Below are 20,268 nucleotides of genomic sequence, written 5' to 3'. Positions count from 1 at the left end.
ACAGAAATGTACACACTAATTTTATCCTTCTCCAATTTCAGATCTTTATCATAGGTATACTTTTAAAGAGTTAGGTGCCATAAATCTGTACCATAATAACGAAAGGAATCTGTCCCTTTCTTGGTTTGTAAGTGGCCTGAAAGATGTGCCTGATTTGTATGAATTTAGGAAATTGTGAATAAATTCTGCTGAGTCAGGGACTAATATCCGAACAGGTCAATGATCAGTAGCAGGAAAAACTGCTTGGGCTTTTCCAAAAGATATCTTGGAAGGAGATATAAGGATTTACTGTCAATATTAGCAAGATACTAATTAATTCCAACACTTACTGGAGATTCTTCCTCTCTCATAAGCACACAGCTGTGGCTATGCTGTAAGTAATCCTGATCACTGGTGGCAGTGAGTGATGCTGCCAAAGGTCCAGCTGTAACCTGAAAGGCAGATGGATGCAAACCAAGCTTTTTATGCAGTGACCTGTGCTCCAGCTCCCAGACACCTGCAGGTGCCTCTGGATGTGCCCTTCCCAATAGAAAGTGCTTCTCAGCCCCTGCATCCAACAGCTCTGCCAATAAGAAATATGGTACAGCTTCCACTGTGCCAGAGTCTGATGCAAATTTTGTACAGACGGTTAAGCATGAAGTAGCTGACCTAATTACAGGATTAAGATCCTGTCCTTTAAGACACCATGTTTGGTAACAGATTATGGTTTCATTCTGATTTCATTTCTTTTGGAGAGGAAACTACCCACAGGAAATGAAGACAATTTTGAGCGTGTCTGATAAATGGAATGACTGGAACTTCCTAAATTTAGAACTGAAATTTTGCTCCTGTCCTCAAATCAACAGGCCATTGAATGCTGCACATGATTTAAATATAGAGGGAAACATCTCTGAGGCTTTACTTTTTAACAGTAGCTATTCGCCTATGTTATCACAGATGCTAATCATGCTCTTTCTATGCTATCATCTTGGATTTACAAACACATTTAAATCAGTGGATATTAAGATTAATGGTGGGACCGTTATATAGCAGCCTTCCTGTTCTTCCTTTACTTCCCAGCTGCCATTTATAGAAACAACCTTCTGTCTTTCAGTTTTAAAAGATACAGCCTTATATCCTGGAAGATTAGTTCTACCAGTATTTTTAGATAGGGGTTCTGTGCATGAGCATGTGCATGAGCAAGCAGTCCCACCAGTTTGGAAGGGCACAAATTTGAGTCATTCCATTTTATTTACTTTTATGTGGAAACCTTAAAAACTTAAAAAAGAATCCCAAACCTAATTATAAGCGATCCTCCCCAAGGGTTCTAGTGAATGGAAACTGATTTTTTTTTAATGCAGATGTCAAATGAGCTAATCTAGCAGATCATTGGAATAGGCGTATTTAAAAAAAAAATCATAGTCTGTTTACCTGTCTAATTGAATAAATGGCCAAAACCAGGATGAATGCTTAATAACCTGCTCCCAGAACTGCTGCTGGGAATAATCACCCTCACACCATGCACAGTTTGTGGTTTATCTTCTTAAAATAAGGTATGAGTGTTGAGTTAGGGACTGAGTGAGGATAAAGGAGGAGTATTAATTTTGCTATCTGAAAAGTGGAGAGAAAACCCAATTAAAAAAAGAATTTAATGTTACTAGGTTGGACCTTATTGCTAGATGATGCTATTCATTCTGTCATTGCAACTTGATGAGCTGTTTATACAGATTTTTTGTTGTTTGTTTCAGGGACAGTGCCCTTCATTGAGATTTCTGGAATACTGTATCAATAAAACAGAGTGAAGTTGTGTAATGATTCTCCATTCAACTACTTCTCCATTAACTCCTCATTTTTCATCCCACTTTTTCTACTTTACACATCACACTGTGTTTATATACAGAGGTAATAACAGACAAAAATAAAGAAGTATGTAAAAAGACAATTTGTGGAGATCATATACATTTCCTAAGCTCTACTTGGTGCTTAGGGTAACATCATGTTTCTGCCTAACATGGTGCTTCAGAGAAGTGCCAGCTGAGAAAAGGTCCAGCGAGTGAATGCCTGTAGGATCCATGCAGCTGATGTATGTTGCTTGCCTTTTAACACCACTGTGGTCCATCTGCAGAGTGGATAGTTGTGAGACGGATGGAGCCCACTGGACAGCTCAGGTAGTCCACTGCAGCTAATCCTTCCAGTGCTGGTGCATCCACACAAATAGGTGGATTACTACTTGGGTACTGTGTACAGAGCTGAATATTGACTTCAGTGCATTGAAAATGATGGGGCAGTATTGCAATATGGCAGAGTTGGAGCCATACAAGAGCTCACACAGGAACAAAAAGAACACTATATGTGAGTTTGTGGGGACCTACTGAATTAGTGCAGATCTGAAGATGACAGTTTCCTGGATTGCATCATTACTAGTGACAAGATGTGGTGTCACCAGTATGAGCCACAGTCAAAACAGCAGGCCATGGAATGATGACATGGACTGTGTGGGCTGTGAAACAGTGGGTCACCTCCATCGGTACAGGTTGTTATTAGCGCAGCATGCAGACTCTTGTTCACCGGTGGTGAAAATACATAGCTAATGGTAATGACTGTGTTGAAAAACATTGTTCAGTAGCTTAAGAGTTTGCTCTACCAAGTAGTGTTCCTGTGTTCTTTGTACCTGTTGTAGTTCCCATGGCAATAAATAGGAGGCATTGCTCTTAGAGTGACCTATCTGTTGTCCTTGTGAGTGTACTCTCAAAGCCATTGTGCCTCAAATTTGGAGGGAGGAGAATAAACTTGCATGGCCAGGTTCCCAGCAAGGTTCTTCCTACCTCCTTAGTACTGCAGTACAGTTAATGCAGAGTTCACAGTCCAGTGAACTCTTAACACTGAAACCAAATCAGGAGAAAAGCTTTAAAAGCAATAGAGGCTTCTGAGCAGTAGGAGGGTCTTCTCAGTTCCTCTTCTGCTGCCTTCTCAGAATTGTTTAAGGGGGAAAGATGTGTGCATACCCAGGAACTAAAGCACACATATTCAACATGTGTGAATGTCCATAGAATTTCTAGAAAGGGCCCACCTGCTTTGAAAACGGCTATATGTATTAAAATCTCACACTTGGGATGAACAGTGGCAGTATTGGGTTCTTGCAGGGGTTCTTCGGTGGCTGCAAGGTTCCACTGAGAGGTGCTGTTTGGCCAAAAGTTTGTGTGCTAAGTACGTCAGGTCCCACATTTGGATCGCCGAGGTTTGCTGCTTCGGAGTTGCCCCAGGCAGAGCTGAGGCGGCTGATCGCGGGGTGCATAGGGGACTCACTCGGTTTTCCCTCATCCAGGGGTTCCCGAGGCATCGGAGCAGCCCGGCACCTCTCGCGAGAGCAGCTCACGTGGCGGGGGCGTTGCCAGGGTAGCGGCTCTCCGTCCCCGCCTCCCTCCCCCCCACCCCCCTAATAAGAGCGTTGAAGAGGGCGGTGGCACGCCACTGGCCACCCAGACGGGGAGGGGGAGTTTTGTCTCTGTGAAGAGGGTGATAAGTGCAGTTGCACCCGTCAACGACCTGGTAAAAGAGCGAGGGCAGATCCAGCACTTTCAGTAACAGGGCAGAGCTGTTAGTCACACTTGGTAACGCTACTCTGTGCTGGTGCTAGTTGGTCTGCTGGATTGCCGTGGCTGCGTCCCGGCGGAAGGCTACTGCCAGGAAACATGTGGAGACCCAGACAGAGGTCCCAAAACAGCACGCTAGCGTTCAGGTTGCTGGCTGCAATGAGTGCCAGAGTCTGGCCCTTGAAGTGCCAGGTGATGGAGGCAGCACCTGTGTAAGGTGCGACCAGGTAAATGACCTTCTCAGTCTGGTGGCCTGCCTGAGGGAAGAGGTGGACAGGCTGAGGACCATCAAGGACTGTGAAAAGGAAATTGACTGGTGGTGCCAGGCCTTATTGGCCCCGAGGTCCCGGCATGCAACTGAAGCTTCCGTATGGAGCATGTGGCCCCCAGTCACCTTGCAGACAGGTGACAGAGAGGAATTGACAGACTGTGCTCCTGATACAGTGAGCCCTCAGTCTGCTCCTTCCCCTCACAATACTTATGAAGATCTAGAGGGTGTGGGATTGGGACAAAACTCTCTCCCAAAAGGGCAAGGTGATATCCACTGCTCAGTGGAGGAGCCTATTGTTGCTGAGTAGAGCAAAGCTGTTTGAGAGAGAAGGACGGGTGGAAACAGATACCTACTCGGCGTTGTGGGCGTCCCCCCCCAGACCATGCTCGGCTCCCCAGGTGCCTCTGCGGAATAGATTTGATGCCTTGGAACCCGAGGGAGAGGTGTGTGCAGGTGTGGAGGGAGGCCCACCTGTGAGGGTGCCTCGGGGGAAGCGGTCAACCCCACGCCTCAAGACTTCCTCCACCCAGAAGGGTAGAAGGGTGGTTGTCATAGGCGACTCCCTGCTGCAAGGAACCGAAGGCCCTATATGCCGGCCTGACCCTACCCGCAGAGAGGTGTGCTGCCTCCCTGGGGCATGGGTCAGAGACATTGCTAGGAGACTTCCCAGACTGATCTGCCCTTCTGACAACTATCCATTATTGATAGTACAGGCTGGCAGTGAAGAAGTTGGTGAGAAAAGCCTGAAGGTTATCAAAGATGACTTCAGGGGACTGGGGCAAGTAGTTGAGGGAACAGGTGTGCAGGTGGTTATTACATCTGTACCTTCAGTGGCAGGAAACGATAGGATGAGCTTAAAAACCCATCTCTTGAACAAATGGCTTAGGAGTTGGTGCAAATGCAGGAGTTTTGTTTTTTTTGATCATGGGGCAATTTACTCGGCACCTGGTATGATGGCTGCAAATGGAAGCAGCCTGTCTCCATGGGGAAACAGGGTTCTAGCTGAGGAACTGGCGGGACTTATTGACAGGTATTTAAACTAGGTATGAAGGGGGAAGGGGACAAAATGAGGACCGCTGGGACTGAGGGGGCAGGTTGAGGCTCCAAACAGAACTTCATGGGTGGAGACAGTGGAGTTCAAAGGCTTGGAGAGGGGTGGGGGGATGCTGCTTCCCTTAAGTGCCTGTATACTAATGCGCGTAGCATGGGGAATAAACAGGAAGAGCTGGAGTTCTGCGTGCGGTCGCGAGGTCATGATCTCATTGCGATCACGGAGACGTGGTGGGACAGCTCGCATGACTGGAATGTTGTCATGGAGGGCTATGTGCTTTTTAGGAAAGATCGGCTGGCTAGGCGGGGTGGTGGAGTTGCTCTTTATGTGAGAGAGCAGCTAGAATGTATTGAACTTCACTTGGGGGAGAGTGATGTAGCAGTGGAGAGCTTATGGGTGAGAATCAAGGGGCAGGCTGGTAAGGGTGACACTGTTGTGGGTGTGTACTACAGGCCCCCTGATCAGGATGAGGAGGCTGATGAGGCCTTCCAAAAGCAACTGGATGTAGCGTCACGTTCCCAGGCACTGGTGCTTATGGGGGACTTCAATTATCCAGATATTTGCTGGATGATCAACATGGCCAGGCACGCACGGTCCAGACGGTTCTTGCAATGTGTTGAAGACAACTTTCTGATGCAGGTGGTGGAGGAACCGACGCAGGGAGGGGTATTACTGGACCTTATTCTCACCAACAGGGATGGACTTGTTAAGGAAGTAAAGGTTGGGGGCAGTTTGGGTTGTAGTGATCATGAGATGGTGGAGTTCAAGATCCTGAGTGGAAGAAGCAAAGCAATAAGTAGGATTGTACCCTGGACTTTAGGAGAGCCAACTTCGATCTCTTCCGGGACCTACTTGGAGCTATCCCGTGGGCTCAGTTGTTAGAAGGTAAGGGGGCCTCTGAGAGCTGGTCAACATTTAAACAGCTCTTCTTCCAAGCTCAGGATCGGTGCGTCCCTGTGAGCAAGAAATCAGGAAAAGGTGGCAGGAGACCTGTGTGGATGAGCAAGGAGCTCATGCGCAAGCTCAAAGGAAAGAAGAAGGTCCATGAAATGTGGAAAAAGGGTCTGACCACTTGGGAAGAATACAGAAATGTTATCAGGACCTGCAGGGATGCGACGAGGAAGGCTAAAGCCTGCCTGGAATTGAATCTGGCAAAGGTGATAAAGGATAATGAAAAAGGCTTCTTCAAATATGTTAACAGCAAAAGGAAAACTAGAGAGAATGTGGCCCCCTTACTAAGTGAGGGGGGTGTTCTGGTAACGGGGGATGCTGAGAAGGCGGAGATACTGAATGCCTTCTTTACTTCCGTCTGCAGTGAAAAGGCTCTCCTGCAGGAATCCCACACCGTGGAGGTTAGTGAGAGGGTCTGAGGAATGGGAGACTTCTCTTTAGTCAGGAAAGAGGACGTGCGTGAGCGCCTAGGCAGTACTAAGGTCCACAAGTCCATGGGACCTGATGGGGTGCATCCACGTGTGCTGAGGGAGCTGGCGGAGGTCATTGCCGAAACGCTCTCCATCATTTTTGAGAGGTCTTGGATAACAGGGGAGGTCCCTGAAGACTGGAGGATAGCCAATGTCACTCCGGTCTTCAAAAAGGGCAAGAAGGAAGATCCGGGTAATTACAGGCCTGTCAGCCTCACCTCCGTCCCTGGAAAGGTGATGGAACAGCTTGCTCTGGATACCATCTCCAGACAACTGGGAGAAAAGGAGGTTATCAGGAGTAGTCAGCATGGGTTCACCAAGGGGAGGTCGTGCTCGACCAACTTGGTGGCCTTCTATGATGCTGTCACATGCTGGGTGGATGGGGGAAGAGCAGTAGAGGTAGTCTACCTTGATTTTAGAAAGGCATTTGATACTGTCTCCCATGACATCCTTATAACAAAGCTGAGGAAGTATGGGATAGACAAGTGGACAGTGAGGTGGGTTGAGAACTGGCTGACTGGCAGAGCGCAGAGGGTCGTCGTTGGTGGTGCAGAGTCTGGCTGGAGACCTGTAACCAGTGGTGTCCCCCAGGGGTCTGTGCTGGGTCCGGTCTTGTTCAACATCTTCATCAATGACCTTGATGAGGGGATAGCGGCCACCCTCAGCAAGTTTGCTGATGATACGAAGTTGGGAGGATTGGCTGACACGCCTGAAGGCTGTGCTGCCATTCAGCGAGACCTGGTCAGGCTTGAGAGCTGGGCAGTAAGAAACCGGATGAGGTTCAACAAAAGCAAGTGTAGGGTCTTACACCCAGGGAGGAATAATTGCATGCACCAATACAGGCTGGGGGATGAGCTGCTGGAGAGGAGCTCTGCAGAGAGGGACCTGGGCGTCCTGGTGGACGACAGGTTGGCCATGAGCCAGCAGTGTGCCCTCGTGCCAACAAGGCCAATGGCATTCTGGGGTGCATTAAGAAGAGCGTGTCCAGCAGGTCGAGGGAGGTGATCCTCCCCCTCTACTCTGCCCTGGTAAGGCCTCATCTGGAGTACTGTGTCCAGTTCTGGGCTCCCCAGTACAAAAAAGACAGAGATATCTTGGAAAGAGTCCAGCGGAGGGCCACAAAGATGGTGAAGGGCCTGGAGCATCTCCCCTATGAAGAAAGGCTAAGTGAACTGGGTCTGTTTAGCCTTGAGAAAAGAAGACTGAGAGGGGACCTGATCCAGGTTTATAAATATCTGAGGTGTGGCGGCCATAGATGTGAGGCCAGTCTCTTTTCAGTGGTACGTGGAGACAGGACGAGGGGAAACGGACATAAGCTGCAGCATAGGAAGTTTGGCACGAATGTGCGTAAGAACTTCTTCACGGTGAGGGTGACGGAGCACTGGAACAGGCTGCCCAGGGAGGTTGTGGAGTCTCCTTCTCTGAAGATACTCAAGACCCGCCTGGACATCTACTTGTGCGACCTGGTGTAGGGAACCTGCTTTGGCAGGGGAGTTGGTCTCGATGATCTCTGGAGGTCCCTTCCAACCCCTACAATTCTGTGATTCTGTGATTTGCTCCAGAACATTTTAACAAAACATTGTCAGTGGACTAGTTTCTAGTGATCACTTGATACAGGGCCTCCATTATCAAGCCTAGCAGGGTTCAGTGTAAGTCCCACAGCCTGTGGAATGTTGAGACTCTGCTTTTAGGCTTCAGATGTCCTGCTTATCTGGGAATAACAACCTTCCCTAGGTAGAATGCCGCTTTGCTGAGACTCTGAAGTACCTGCTGAAGCAATGCAATTTGCGCTCAAAGCAGTCATGTAAGGCAAACACTACAGAAGATGTTAATTTCTCTTTATTTGTTTGAAGATGTTATTTTTGGAAAGGTGTCCCTCGCCCCCGCTGCTGACAGCTCTCCCCGAGCTCTCCTCCTACAAAGATGGCAGTGTGCAGCGGTGGGAGGTTCTGCCTGAGTGCGCCCGGGTGCAGTTGCTGGCGCCTGAAGCAGCGTTTTGGTGTAGGCCGTGATGGCTACGACCGCTGGAGCTGGAAGCCGCCTGGCAGCTTCCTAATGGGGTTGGCAGGCCCTGGGCCTTCCCACAGTGGTCCAAGAGCCTCGTCTTCTTTCCTGTAGGAACCAAGAAGAAAGACGTTCAGCTCAGGGCTGGGGAAGGAGGGACAGAAATGCTGCAGGATTTCTCTCAGGCCTGCAGTCTGGGGATGTGCTGCCCAGCACACACCCTGCTCCATGTGATGCCCAGGGGCCCTCGTGCCGCAGCCCATCTGCAGCGAGAGTGCCCACCAGCCAGGGGAAAGGCGGGCAGGAGGAGGCCCAGCCCCGCAGCCCATGGAAGCCCGGACAACGGGTCTGGGCTCAGGGCCTCCTGACGCTGCTCCCGGGCCTCTGCAGGAGCCGGCACACACTTACTGTTCCCGTGATGTCCCCGGGAGCTGTGGCTTGTTCTGCCACCCCTCTGGTGCTGTCTGCCCTGCAGGGCTGTGGCACCTGTCCTTCCCCTTCAGCCTCTCTCCCAGCTGCCGGTCGTAGTCCCGTCTCACGATATAGGCAGGACGAGGGTCACCCTCCAGCAGGTGGTGGAAGGGTTTCTGCAAAGGCAAAGGAGATTGTCTTAAGGAACAGTTGCAAGGAGCTGGGCTGCTCCTCAGGATGTGGTCATGCAGAAAATGGCACTGAAGAGCAGAGGGCTCTCTCTCTGCAACACAGACTGTGCCCTCACTCCCTGAAGCCAAGGGCTGGCACTGGCTTCTCTGCCCCGAGGCAGGTGAGCGGGCCCCAGTGCCTCAGCTGAGGCAGGTGCTTGGTTTAGCCTTCACGTGCCCGTGCCCAGCCAGCTGCTGCCTTTGCCCTGTGCTCTTTGCTGCAGCTCCTCTCGCACAGCAACTTGCAGGGCAGTGGGCAGACAGAAGATGCTTCCTTGCCAGTTGGCCACAGCCATGCTGACATGTCCAGGAGCCCTGAGCTGCTCCCCTCCGGGTGAGCGTGGGGAAATGCCCTTTCCCTGAGGGCAGTCAGTGCACACTGTACCTGGCTCCTCTCCGTGCTCTGCCTCTGTGTGCACTGCTCATACTTGCTCCGGATTTCAGCTTCGACCTCCTTGCGCTTGGAGGCCATCAGCACCCGGAGCCGTCTTGCCTCAGTCTGAGCGTGCTTCAAGTACACTGCCTGCAGGTCAGGGAAACACAACCATCGGCAGCGTCAGTCTCCTGGGGCTCGGGCGGGGACCCCTGGGAGGGCAGCTGCTGCTGCCATGCCTGCCCTCCTCTGAAGCCCCAGGGGGATTCGAGGGTGGTGGATCAATGCCTCTGGCATACCATTCTGGAGATCTGCTCTGCACTGGTAGAGGGCTTTGCCTGATCTGGACGTTTTGGTTGTTTCGGCTTTTCAGCATAAGCTTGCTGAAGTTTTGTCAGTAACCTAAAGAGAGACAGTCGGCTGAGATGGTGGGAGCACAGGCTGAAGCAGTTTCTCACTGCTGAGCTCGCAGCCCACAGCTCTGCTCCAGCAGCACAAGTGACTGTGGCTGTTGTCACCTTGCCATTTCCAGGGCCTTTTGGCAAGGGCACCAAGGCTGAGGGAAACACCTCCCTTACACAAGCCAGAGCATGGTGTGTCTCCCACCACCTGCCACTGCACTTCTCCAGGAGGCTCACCTCAATCTATCCCTTTGCTTTTTCTTCTCTTGCTCCTTGTGTTTTTTTCTGTGACATCACAACTTGTGATGCCCTGCGCCGAGCCAGCATCACTGGATCATACACTCTCACTGCACGTGGGAAGCAAGAGAACATCACAACATCATCTTTGTGACTGTGCAGGTAAGCAGCAGTGGCAGAGCTGCTTGGCTCCGCTCGCCCACACTCATTGCCACCCCAGGAACAGAGCCACTATTTCAGGGGCTCTTTGTTGGACACTGGACTCAGCCCAGATATGCATTCCTCCTGAGCCTGTCCTGCTCTCTCTCACCCCTCTCCCAGCAGCACAGGGAAGTGCTCAGAAACCCCTGGCTTACAGGCCAGGGGTGACTTCCCCAGCAGAGAAGAGGTTTCCTCATCCAGTTCAGGCCCATTCACATACTTCTATGGGCACCTTCGCCCCATGGCTGCAATTCTCTTCAGGGCTTGAGAAAAGCCATTTCTTGGCATGTCTTTGTGCCTTCAACTACAATTCTGGAAACAAGAAGACACCAGTGGGCTAAAAGGGCACCAAGCTTCCTCAGTGCCTGACACAGGGAATCTGCTGGCAGGGCTCTTTGGGAGCCAGTGCTGAGCCCTTGGAAAACTCTCTGTGGGAGCTGAGGGGCACTCCAATCTCCAGGAACTTCTGTTCCTGAACTTTTGTTGCTTTCGTGCCAGCCCTGAATAGTGGGACCCTCCTTGCTCCCCCCACACACCCTCCTACCTCTCTCTCAGGGCCCACGGTCCACGGACTTGCTCACTGGACTGCTGCGTCTGGGTGGACCGAGCCATGGGAGTTCTCTCAGAGAAGGGCTGCTCTTGCCTAACAACCTTGCCAGGGGAGAGGCCTTGGCAAGAAGCTGCCACAAAGCATGAGCTGAGCAGCTGCTTCCTTGGCCAGCCAGCTGCTGCAGGAGTGGTTGTGCTCGCCTTGGTATGATGACACAGCCATCCTCACTGCATCGAGTAAATTTGTTTTTGCCTCTAAATGCAATCATATTCATCATCTCAGAGTCCTGCATTGGGATAGACACAAGTGAGCAGAGGCCACAGACACGTGTCTGTTGCTCCCAAGAGTGGCAAACCTCATTTGAGAGTGCTGCAGGGAGCCCCGGAGGTGTGCAAGCTCACCCCAAGAAGAGCAGGCAGTATGTTGCCCGTTGCATCCACCTGCAGTATGCAGTCATCAAAGAAGTTCATGATGACCTCCTGCCCTCTCAGAGAAAGAATGCCAAGTTTGCTGAAGAAGAAGTCAACTTCTTTCTTTTCTTGGAGGGCCTCAACAAAGAAGAGCAGGGTCTCATGGATGCACTGCTCTACAATGGGCACGCGGAAATAGATTCTTTCGGCAATCTCCTGAAAGTTCAGTGGATACTCCATCATCTCAGCTGCAAAACAAACACAGACCAACCATGTCACTCCCCGCGCAGTTTGGCAGATTCGCAGAAGAAGAGTCATCAGCATCCGAGCCTTGTGCGACACTCTGCAGGGAGTGGGCCCCTGTCTGCTTTGGCCACATTTCCACAGCAGTGCTGATGGGCAGCAGAAAGGGCAGGGAGGCTTTGCCACCAGCTCCCAGCATCCAGCTAGAGGCTGGGGAGAGCTGGGCAGAACAGGCTGGTGCCCAGGGGAGAGACAGGGTGCTGGGACGCTCTGTGTGCACCTTCCCCCAGCACTGTCCAGGTTGCAAGAGACTTTGCTCTTGCCATGTCACAGGGATTTCAGGATGGAGTAAAATGCTGGGGCTGTGCAGCAGAGCAAAGGAAAGCAAAGTTCTTCTTACAAGGAATTTTGGTTTTAGGCTCCTTGACCTTGTAAAACTGCTGGATGTGGCGGTTCAGCTGGAAAACGGGTCTGTCAACATCCAGAACCCCATCCTTTTCGGCGGCGTCATGAGCTGGCACAACTGCAAAGCTCCCAATTCCAATATCCACCGCCTGAAATGTCAAACAAGAAGAGGGAGACATGGCAGTGCTGGGCAGAGGTGGTAAAGGTGCTCGATGACCTGCTGGCCTTGGGCATGGTGGTGTGTGGCCTGCCCGCCGCTCAGGCGCAAAGGGGCAAGCGGGGCCACAAGCAGGAGGTAAGGCTCACCCTCTTCTCCAGCAGCTCTCTCCGAATGTAGTTGGATGTGGCCTCCCACACTTTGCAGATTTCTGGAAAGCAAAAGAAAGACCCGTCACTCTTGGAGTTGGCAACGCCCAACCATTCTGAAACCCCTTCCCCCAATGGAGGAGAGAGCGGGGTGCGACCAAGCTCTCCCTTGCCCTCAACGAGGACTCGTGCTGCTGTAGCTTCCAGCACAGCTCTTGGTTGTGTGCAGTGAGCGGGAAGCGCACACTGTGCCCGGGGCTGGTCTGGAGAGGGAAGGGATGTGTTTTGGGGAACGGGGGTCCTGGCACCGGCAGCAGGCCTGGGCTGCCAAAGCAATCCCTGAGCCGGCGGGCACCACCTGGCAGGGCTCTCCTTGCAGACACCTCCTGGGGGCCTTCCTCCAGCTGCCCAGCCCCCAGCTTTCCACACCTCGTCTCCTCTCCATCTTTGCTACTGCAGTGCTGCCCCAAGAGCCCCCACGCCTTACCTGCGGTGGTGAGGTCCTTCAGTAAGGAAAGCTCCTTGGGATCCAAGGGTTCGAAGAGCAGGTATCTGATCATCCCACCCAGAAGCGGTGCTCACTCCCTTGCTCCTGCTCCTTGCCCCCTGGCAAGCAGTGTCTCACTCTCTCTCATAGGTTCCCATGGCCTTCTCCAGCCGGCAGAGCAGCTCCAGTGGAGCAGAGCAGCACTGGCAAGAACAGCCCTGGCCCCTCCCAGGCCTCGCTGGGAAATGGGACACTGGGGAGAGGGACTCAGAGCTGAGCCCCACTGTAACGCCATGACGTGTCACAGAGGGCTGTGGGGACCCACACAGCCCACCTCACAGGCCCCCCACATCTTGGCCCAGCATGGGTAGGGGAGCCCAGCGAGGCCCCCAAGGGTGCTGCGCTGACGCTTCCGCCCTGCATAGTGTTCTTTGGCTCTTTGTATCTGTTGTTTGCATGGAAATAAATAGGAGGTGTTACTTTTGGCGCAAACAACATTTTTCTGAAGTGTAACTTGCTAAACATTGTTAGCAGCTTCTAGGGATTTTGTCTGTGAGTAAAACTGCTGGCTGTAAACAGAACAATCACTGCAGTCTATTACTGAGCTAGAAATAAGGAGCTTCATTGCTACTGCACATTCATGTGAAAGAGGAGAATGTGTCACAGTTGCAGTCTCTTTCCATCTTTCTGTCTGCCTTTTAGTTGAAAGATGTGAAGCCTTGTTACTGCACACAGAAATGACTGCCATCTAGCCCAGAGTAGCTGGCTGCCTATGGTTTATCTCCTGTTCTGCATGCAGGGCACAAGAATCTTGTATGTTCTGGTGCACTGTGGTAGCACCAAATTCAGTAAAATGCAAAGAGTATCTAGAACTGTCTTTCAAATGGCATTTGTGTACAAAAACAAACAAACAAAAAGAAGTATGTAATCAATCAGTCAATGAAAATTTATATGGAAAAAATAGAGGTTTTGGTGAAAAAAATATTTTCTGAAGACATTTGTGAATTTAAGGAATTTAAGTGGTTTCTTCCCCCTGTCCTCTCTTCTGTCCTCTTTCAGAGACTGCCACTTTCATAATACTTTGAGGATGCTAGGAAAATCAGCAATCAAGAATCTCAGAAAGAAGTAATCTCTGTTGATGGTTTCATAGCAAGTATTTGTGCAGAGATGTAACCACTACAATTAATTACTTTCATCAGGGCCAATGGAAAGTGGAAGCTTTCTCACAAGCAAGGGTTTCAATCAGCTAAAAAGAACAAAGCATGAAGCCAGTTTGCTTCCTTATGCTTCCAATAGTAATATTTAATTTCTGTCTTTATCTCACGTTGTAACTGTCTGGCATTTCTGGGTTCAGTTTTGGGAGAATGTCCTGAAACTTGTTGTGGAGTCTTCCAGGTGCAATGTCTTTGGTGAGCTGAAAGTAGATTTTCTTTCCTTCCACAGTAGGATGCTCAGGAGAATTTCTCTTTGCACTGTCTTACTCAACTCTCTTGAAAACTGTGCTTGTGAGCCTGCCTTATTTTTGTTCTTCAGTGATGTCAGGAGAATGCTGTCAATGTTCAGGTTGATCAACATACTATGGTGGGGATAAGCTGATACAAGGAGTTGATTTTAGATGAGATACTCCACATTTTTTTCTTAAAGTTCATTTTAGGTTGAAGAGTGAGCATTTTTAAATCATTTCTGATGTAGATATTTGAACTGGCAGTCACATAGCAAAGCTGTTCATTTAGGTTAAAATCAAGGCAAAGCCCTAGTGGTTTCAGAGAGTATCCTTCAGGCACAGAGATGAATTGGTGAAAAGCATCTGTACACTTTAAAAGTTAAAACAGATAAACAGCTTCAGCGGATCTGAGTGTCTCCCTTGGAAGAACTCCAAGATCCCTGCACCATTTTCTGCATCGCTTCTATGCGCTGTCTTCCTAACCCAGAATCTTGGCAACATTTTTATTACATACTTCATGGAGTCTAAGCACCAAATGTACTGAATCTGTGAAAAAGCGCAGAGGAAAAGATCTCATGAAGGGGAAGAGACTTTGGGCCAGATTCATCAGTAACACATGAGGTTAGTGGAGGTGATTGAAATTAAATTTGCTGAAAAATACAGATTCTGTTTTTAGCTTATTAGTTTCACTCCAGTTCTTAATCACCAATAACATAAGGAACAATGTGTTTTTTATAATTTAAAACCTGGTAGTGTGAAGGTACCTATAATATGGAGAGGCATGGGGAGGAAATTGTTTCCTAGGTGCTGAGAAGTTAAATGAAACTTTAGTCAGAAAATCTGATGTTGAGGTTGAATCCTGTTGCCTGATTCCTTAAAATACCTGTGAGGCAGAGAGGACAGTGAGTGCTACACTGCGGACTAAGGAAGCCTCAGCTTCCTGAAAATCTCAGCATCCATTCAGACTAACTAATTCTACTTCACTGTTAAAAAGATTGCACCACACTGTATGAGCTCTGATTTCTTTCCATAAATCTTCCTGTCCTGCTTCTCTCCAGGACATGATTACTAAACTCTCCTTCTCTTTCGCTCTTTAATTGTCATATTATATATGACATATACATATACATATACATACATACATTACATATACTCCATAAACCTTGTTTCATGTAAATTTTTTCCATTTTTTCCCAGGACTATTTGTAGAATTTCAGAATCATAGGATATGCTGAGTTGGAAGGGACCCATAAGGATGACTGAGTCTAACTCCCATTCACTTAAGAGGATATCCCTGTGCATTATCTTTAGATTTTAAAGCATGAACTTCTAGATCTCCACATCACATGATGCTAAAGGAAGTACAGGTATAAGGAATTTGGAAAATGGCACCTGTAGGAAAAGATAATGTAGAACATCAAGAAATCCATGCAAAGGAATGGTTAATTTGAATCTAGCATTTGTGCCTGGGAAGATCATGAAAAAGATCCTCCTGGATGACATGCTTGATCACATGAGCAATGAGTGTATGATCCAAGACAGCCAGCACGGCTTCACCAGAGGAAGGTCATGCCTAACCAATCTGGTAGCCTTCTATGATGGAGTGACCACATTGGTGGACAAAGGGAAGGCGACCAGTGTTATTTACCTGGACTTACTTTGACATGGTCCCCCAGCACATCTTTATCTCCAAATTGGAAAGATGTGGATTTGATGAGTGGATCAGTTGGTGGATAAGAAATTGGTTGAAAGGCTGCAGACAGGGGGTGGTGATCAATGGTTCTGTGTCCAGGTGGAGGCTGGTAAGGAGTGGTGTCCCCCACTGGTCTGTCTTGGGACCGGTGCTCTTTAACATCTTTATCAATGACATCAATGATGGAATGGAGTGCAACTTCAGCAAGTTTGCTGGTGACACAAAGCTGAGTGGTACAGTTGACACAATGGAAGGAAGGGTTACCATTCAGAAGGACCTTAACAGACTCAAAACATGGGCCCAGGTGGATCTAATGAGGTTCAACTCAGCAAAGTGCAGGGTTTTGCACTTGGGCCAGAGGAATCCCAGGCATATATTCAGACTGGGAGGAGCAGTCCTTGAGAGTAGCCCTACAGAGAAGGACCTGAGGATCCTGGTGGATCTTAACAAAAGCCTGCAGTGTGCTCTTGCAGCCAAGAAAGCAGATGGTATCCTGGGCTCCATCAGAAGACGAGTGGCCAGCAGGGACAGAGAGGTGATTGTCCCTCTCTACTCTGCTCTTGTGAGGCCCCATCTGCAGTACAGCATCCAGATCTGGGCATCCAGTACAAGAATAAAACAAAGGAGAAAGCCAGGGAGCTGTTAGGATGCAGAGGAGGGCCACAAAGATGATCAGAGGGCTGGAACACCTCCCCTGTGAAGACAGGCTGAGGATGGGCTTGGTCAGCCTGGAGAAGGCTATGGGGTGACCTCATTGCAGCCTTCCAGTACCTAAAGGGAGCCTACAGATAGGAGGGTAGTCAACTCTTCACAAGGGTAGATAATGGTAGGACAAGGGGAAATTGTTCTAAGTTGAAGGAGGGAAGTTGTAGGTTGGATATGAGGGGGAAGTTCTTTACCAAGAGAGAAGTGAAGTGCTGGAACAGGCTGCCCAGAGAGGCTGTGGATGCTGTTTCCCTGGAGGTATTCAAGACCAGGTTGGATGGGGCCCTGCACAGCCTGATCTAGTGTTAGATACGGAGGTTGGAGGTCCTGCATGCAGCAGGGGAGTTGGAGCCCGATGATTCTTGAGGTTCCCTTCCAACCCAGGCCATTCTATGATTCTATGATTTGAGTTGATGATGTTTTTTCTTTATTTCAAAAAGAAACGTTTTACTTCATTTTGTACTTAAAAAGAATTGCTTTTGAACAACTTATATTTTTACACCTGATTTTCCAAAAACATGTAAGAAAAAAGTTTGCTGCCTGTCCTAACAATATGCACTCACATTGTTACTGCACCACACATACACTTAATCTCTGTTTGTATTCCAAAGGCACTTCCAGCTCTGACTCTTTCACTGATTTTGTTTTTTTCATATACCACCTCTCAGATTCCCTGCTGAGCCTAACCTATACCTTGCTGCTTTGTAACTGCTTTGTAATTTGATTTGTCTCTGACCCATGAGTTGCCTTGGTGCTAAAATTATTGAGTTAACAGTAGGATATAGCCCAAAACAAATCAAGAAACCTTCTTGCAAATTAATGGATAAGTCTTTTCTATTGCAGAATCAGAACTGGCAGATCACTAGTATCCTCCAAGACCCAAATACCTGTGTGCTTTCACATGTATAAAATATTTTCTCTTTATATCTCGAGTCTTGCTTTCTACAGGATTATATTTTGATGCATTAGTTGTTGTCCGTAATATTCTAATAACATTCTGAGTTGTTTGAGCCAAATGTTTGCAAACTGCTCCTTTTTGAATAATAAGTATTTTTAGAAAGTCTTACTTTTGTTGTTGTTGTTGTTGGAAGCCATGGAATTTTGAAGATTTTTCCAGCCAATTGTCTGAAGCAATTTTGTTTACTTTCTCTGTTCATTAGGAGTTTTTGACTTTCAGATGTCCTCAGGATGAAATTTTGCATATAATAACATTATGTACATGAAGTGAAATCTTCCAGAGCTTCAAAAATTCTTCCATGTTTGACATTCTTTGGATGCATGGCAGCAGTTGTAAATAAAGAATACATAGAGTTATTCTATCATCATATGTCAGAATTAGCATATATTCTCTCGACAGTGTGAAGATTAAGCAAGCTTCTTTCAGTATAGACCCCAAAATATGTCAGTTTCTAGGAATAGGAAGGATTTTACTAGACATAAGCAATTATCTCAGTTTATTTGGTTGAATTGATTCAGAGTAAAACAGCCAAATGGAAAGTACCATGTTCGGTCATTATGCTGAGATACAGCCTACTTCATGCAAAGAAATAATTTGTAGATCCTAAATATAAAAACAAATGAGAAAGATCATAAATGAAATAAACCTTACTTATAAAACATCACCCAAAAAAGGAGTGGATTTGAAAATCCATTGAAAAACATTCTCTTGTTGCTTTTGAGTTTGGTCTTTCCTGCTTATTGGAGCTGGAATAAGATACAAATGCTACTAATCCTTATGCAGAAATCAGGAATTCAGCTTTCATCTGGGCAAGTATCTGAAGATAGACTGCACTCCGTAATAAAATACATTCTTATTATTTATGATTAGATAGAGTTCTTGCAGGAGACCCATAGCTTTGAGAGGGATGCTTGAACAGTTGTTTAAATTATTCTGTACTACCTGAACAGATGGAGAAAGTATGGAGAAAAATATATTAAATCCGTGTTAGGAAAGAAAATCTTGTGTATGTAATTAAATATCTCCAGTAACCTGCCTCTGCAATGATGTTTGCTTCTTCTGGAGCTGAACCATTCTGTGCAGATACTTCAGTAAGTCAAAGCATTGATAAAAATTCTGTAAAACTACCAAGTGTTCTAAAACATCCAGATGTACATTTCTGCATTCAGTAGCTTTACAGAACATAACATGACCGTGTCTAGTTTTGAAGAGATTTTTGTAACGGTGGTAGGAATGGAATCACTTGAAGATACTCTCAGTCATGTTCTGCTTCCTGAGCCCACCTTGTTAGAACTGCTGTATTTCTAAACTTGTCCCTCAAACTGGACAAAGCGTAGGTAACCTCTTAAAGGTCTCCTGCAATATTCTGAATGGCTTTGGGTTACTGTGGAGAAGACTTTTTTCAGGTGCCCAAATGGAAATGCAGAATTGCTTGAGTAAGTGGTGAGCATAGTGATCTCTCTAAATAAGACAGTGGTCTGGAGTGAAGAGTCCAAGGACTTGGTGTTTGTGGAAAAAAATTTATTATATGCCTTTCATAATGTCTCTTTGCAAACATAATTGATTCCATTAGTCTACTTCATGATTCTTTGTCAGAGTAGCCTGAATATCATGAAACACTAAAGTGTTTAGCTTTTAGGATTCTCTACACATCCAAATTTTATTATCTTCATTCAGAGGTGAAGCATAACAGAATCAAAACTGGAGTATTAAAAATAGAGTCTTGGATTTGTGGTCAGTCAAGTTTACCAGTTAAGAATTGAGGCATCATTCATCAGTTCACAAAAAACAGCAACAACAAAAAGGTGATACAGTTCCTGCAGTTGCTTTGTGTTGGATGCAGTTGTCTTCATACAATCTTCTTCACTAACTTCTGCAGTGAATGAAACCGATGATTCTGCACTTAGCTTTGTGTAGCATAGCATTGCTGTTGTTCCTAAATCTGAAAAATCAGGAAGTTTTCAGGAAGATTGTGATCATCTGATTACAAGTGCTTTCACATACATAGAGGAAGTAAGATAAGACTGACACCTAAAACCCAGTATCTTACACTGCAAGCTTTAAAATACTTTAAGAGTCCCATCCCAAGCCATACTATACAACAGTTCAAATCTGGGTTGAAGGACAGACTAATACTGGAGCAAAGTTACATATAACACAAAAATCTTCTCTCACAATCAGCAATTGTTTTTATTTTAGTACTATAAATTACTCATGACATATGTATACATGCACACAGGAACAAATTTAGGGCAACACAGGGAGCACAGATGAACATATTTGACAGCTAGTGATTGTATAGAAGCTGATCGAGAAGAGTTTCAGTTTAATCAGCTCAGCAACCTCTCAAAAAAGCAAAGTTAACATTTCAGTACTCAGCTTGGATAGCTTCTGAAGTATCAACTGAAAGTGGAACATAACATAATCCATTATGGATGGATGTTTGAGAAAAGAGTTGGTCTCAGCACAGATATATTTTGTACTAAGCAATCATATGAGGCTACTACATTCAAAAGTACAACCCTGACTTTGCAGAAGACAGGCACTGAATCTGTGGCACTGTAACAGAAAAGCATGACATAAACCTAGTTTTGAAGGGCATAAATGTTAAGGTTAAGCAGCACAATACAGCAAGTGAGAATAAATCACGGATGGACAGAGGTACAACCAATGGAGTAAAAGACGACTTTTATTTACAATGAAATGCTTTCATAGAGACTGTCTTTGGCCAGTCTTTGAAAGTCTTTCCATTCTTTGAAAACCCTTGTGCTTACAGGGAAAATGCAATGAAATAGAAGGCTCACAGCCATGCATTGTTCCTACTGGCACGGAAGTTCAGGTCTTAAAATAAGTACAAAGGTTTAACATAATGTTTATAGAAGGCTTTGATGAATA

At 47.2% G+C, this 20,268-nt stretch overlaps 1 protein-coding gene across 1 annotated transcript in view; it reads right to left on the bottom strand.

Annotated features, from left to right (window-relative positions):
- Positions 1 to 8,330: 8,330 nt before the first annotated feature.
- The window catches only part of LOC109364070 (uncharacterized), a 293,473-nt gene continuing 281,535 nt past the window's right edge, over positions 8,331 to 20,268 (bottom strand). Inside the window, exons 13-17 of the mRNA XM_085214099.1 lie at positions 11,776 to 11,929; positions 11,124 to 11,380; positions 9,346 to 9,483; positions 8,728 to 8,906; positions 8,331 to 8,427 (exon numbers count right to left, since the gene is read on the bottom strand). Of these exons, the coding sequence (XP_085070225.1) occupies positions 8,331 to 8,427; positions 8,728 to 8,906; positions 9,346 to 9,483; positions 11,124 to 11,380; positions 11,776 to 11,929 (825 nt within the window). The remainder of the gene's footprint in view (positions 8,428 to 8,727; positions 8,907 to 9,345; positions 9,484 to 11,123; positions 11,381 to 11,775; positions 11,930 to 20,268) is intronic.

Source organism: Meleagris gallopavo, chromosome Z (genome assembly GCF_905368555.1).
Source record: "Meleagris gallopavo chromosome Z, MGAL_WU_HG_1.1, whole genome shotgun sequence".
Classification (NCBI taxonomy): Eukaryota; Metazoa; Chordata; class Aves; order Galliformes; family Phasianidae; genus Meleagris; species Meleagris gallopavo.
This window is presented reverse-complemented; position numbering and strand designations above follow the sequence as displayed.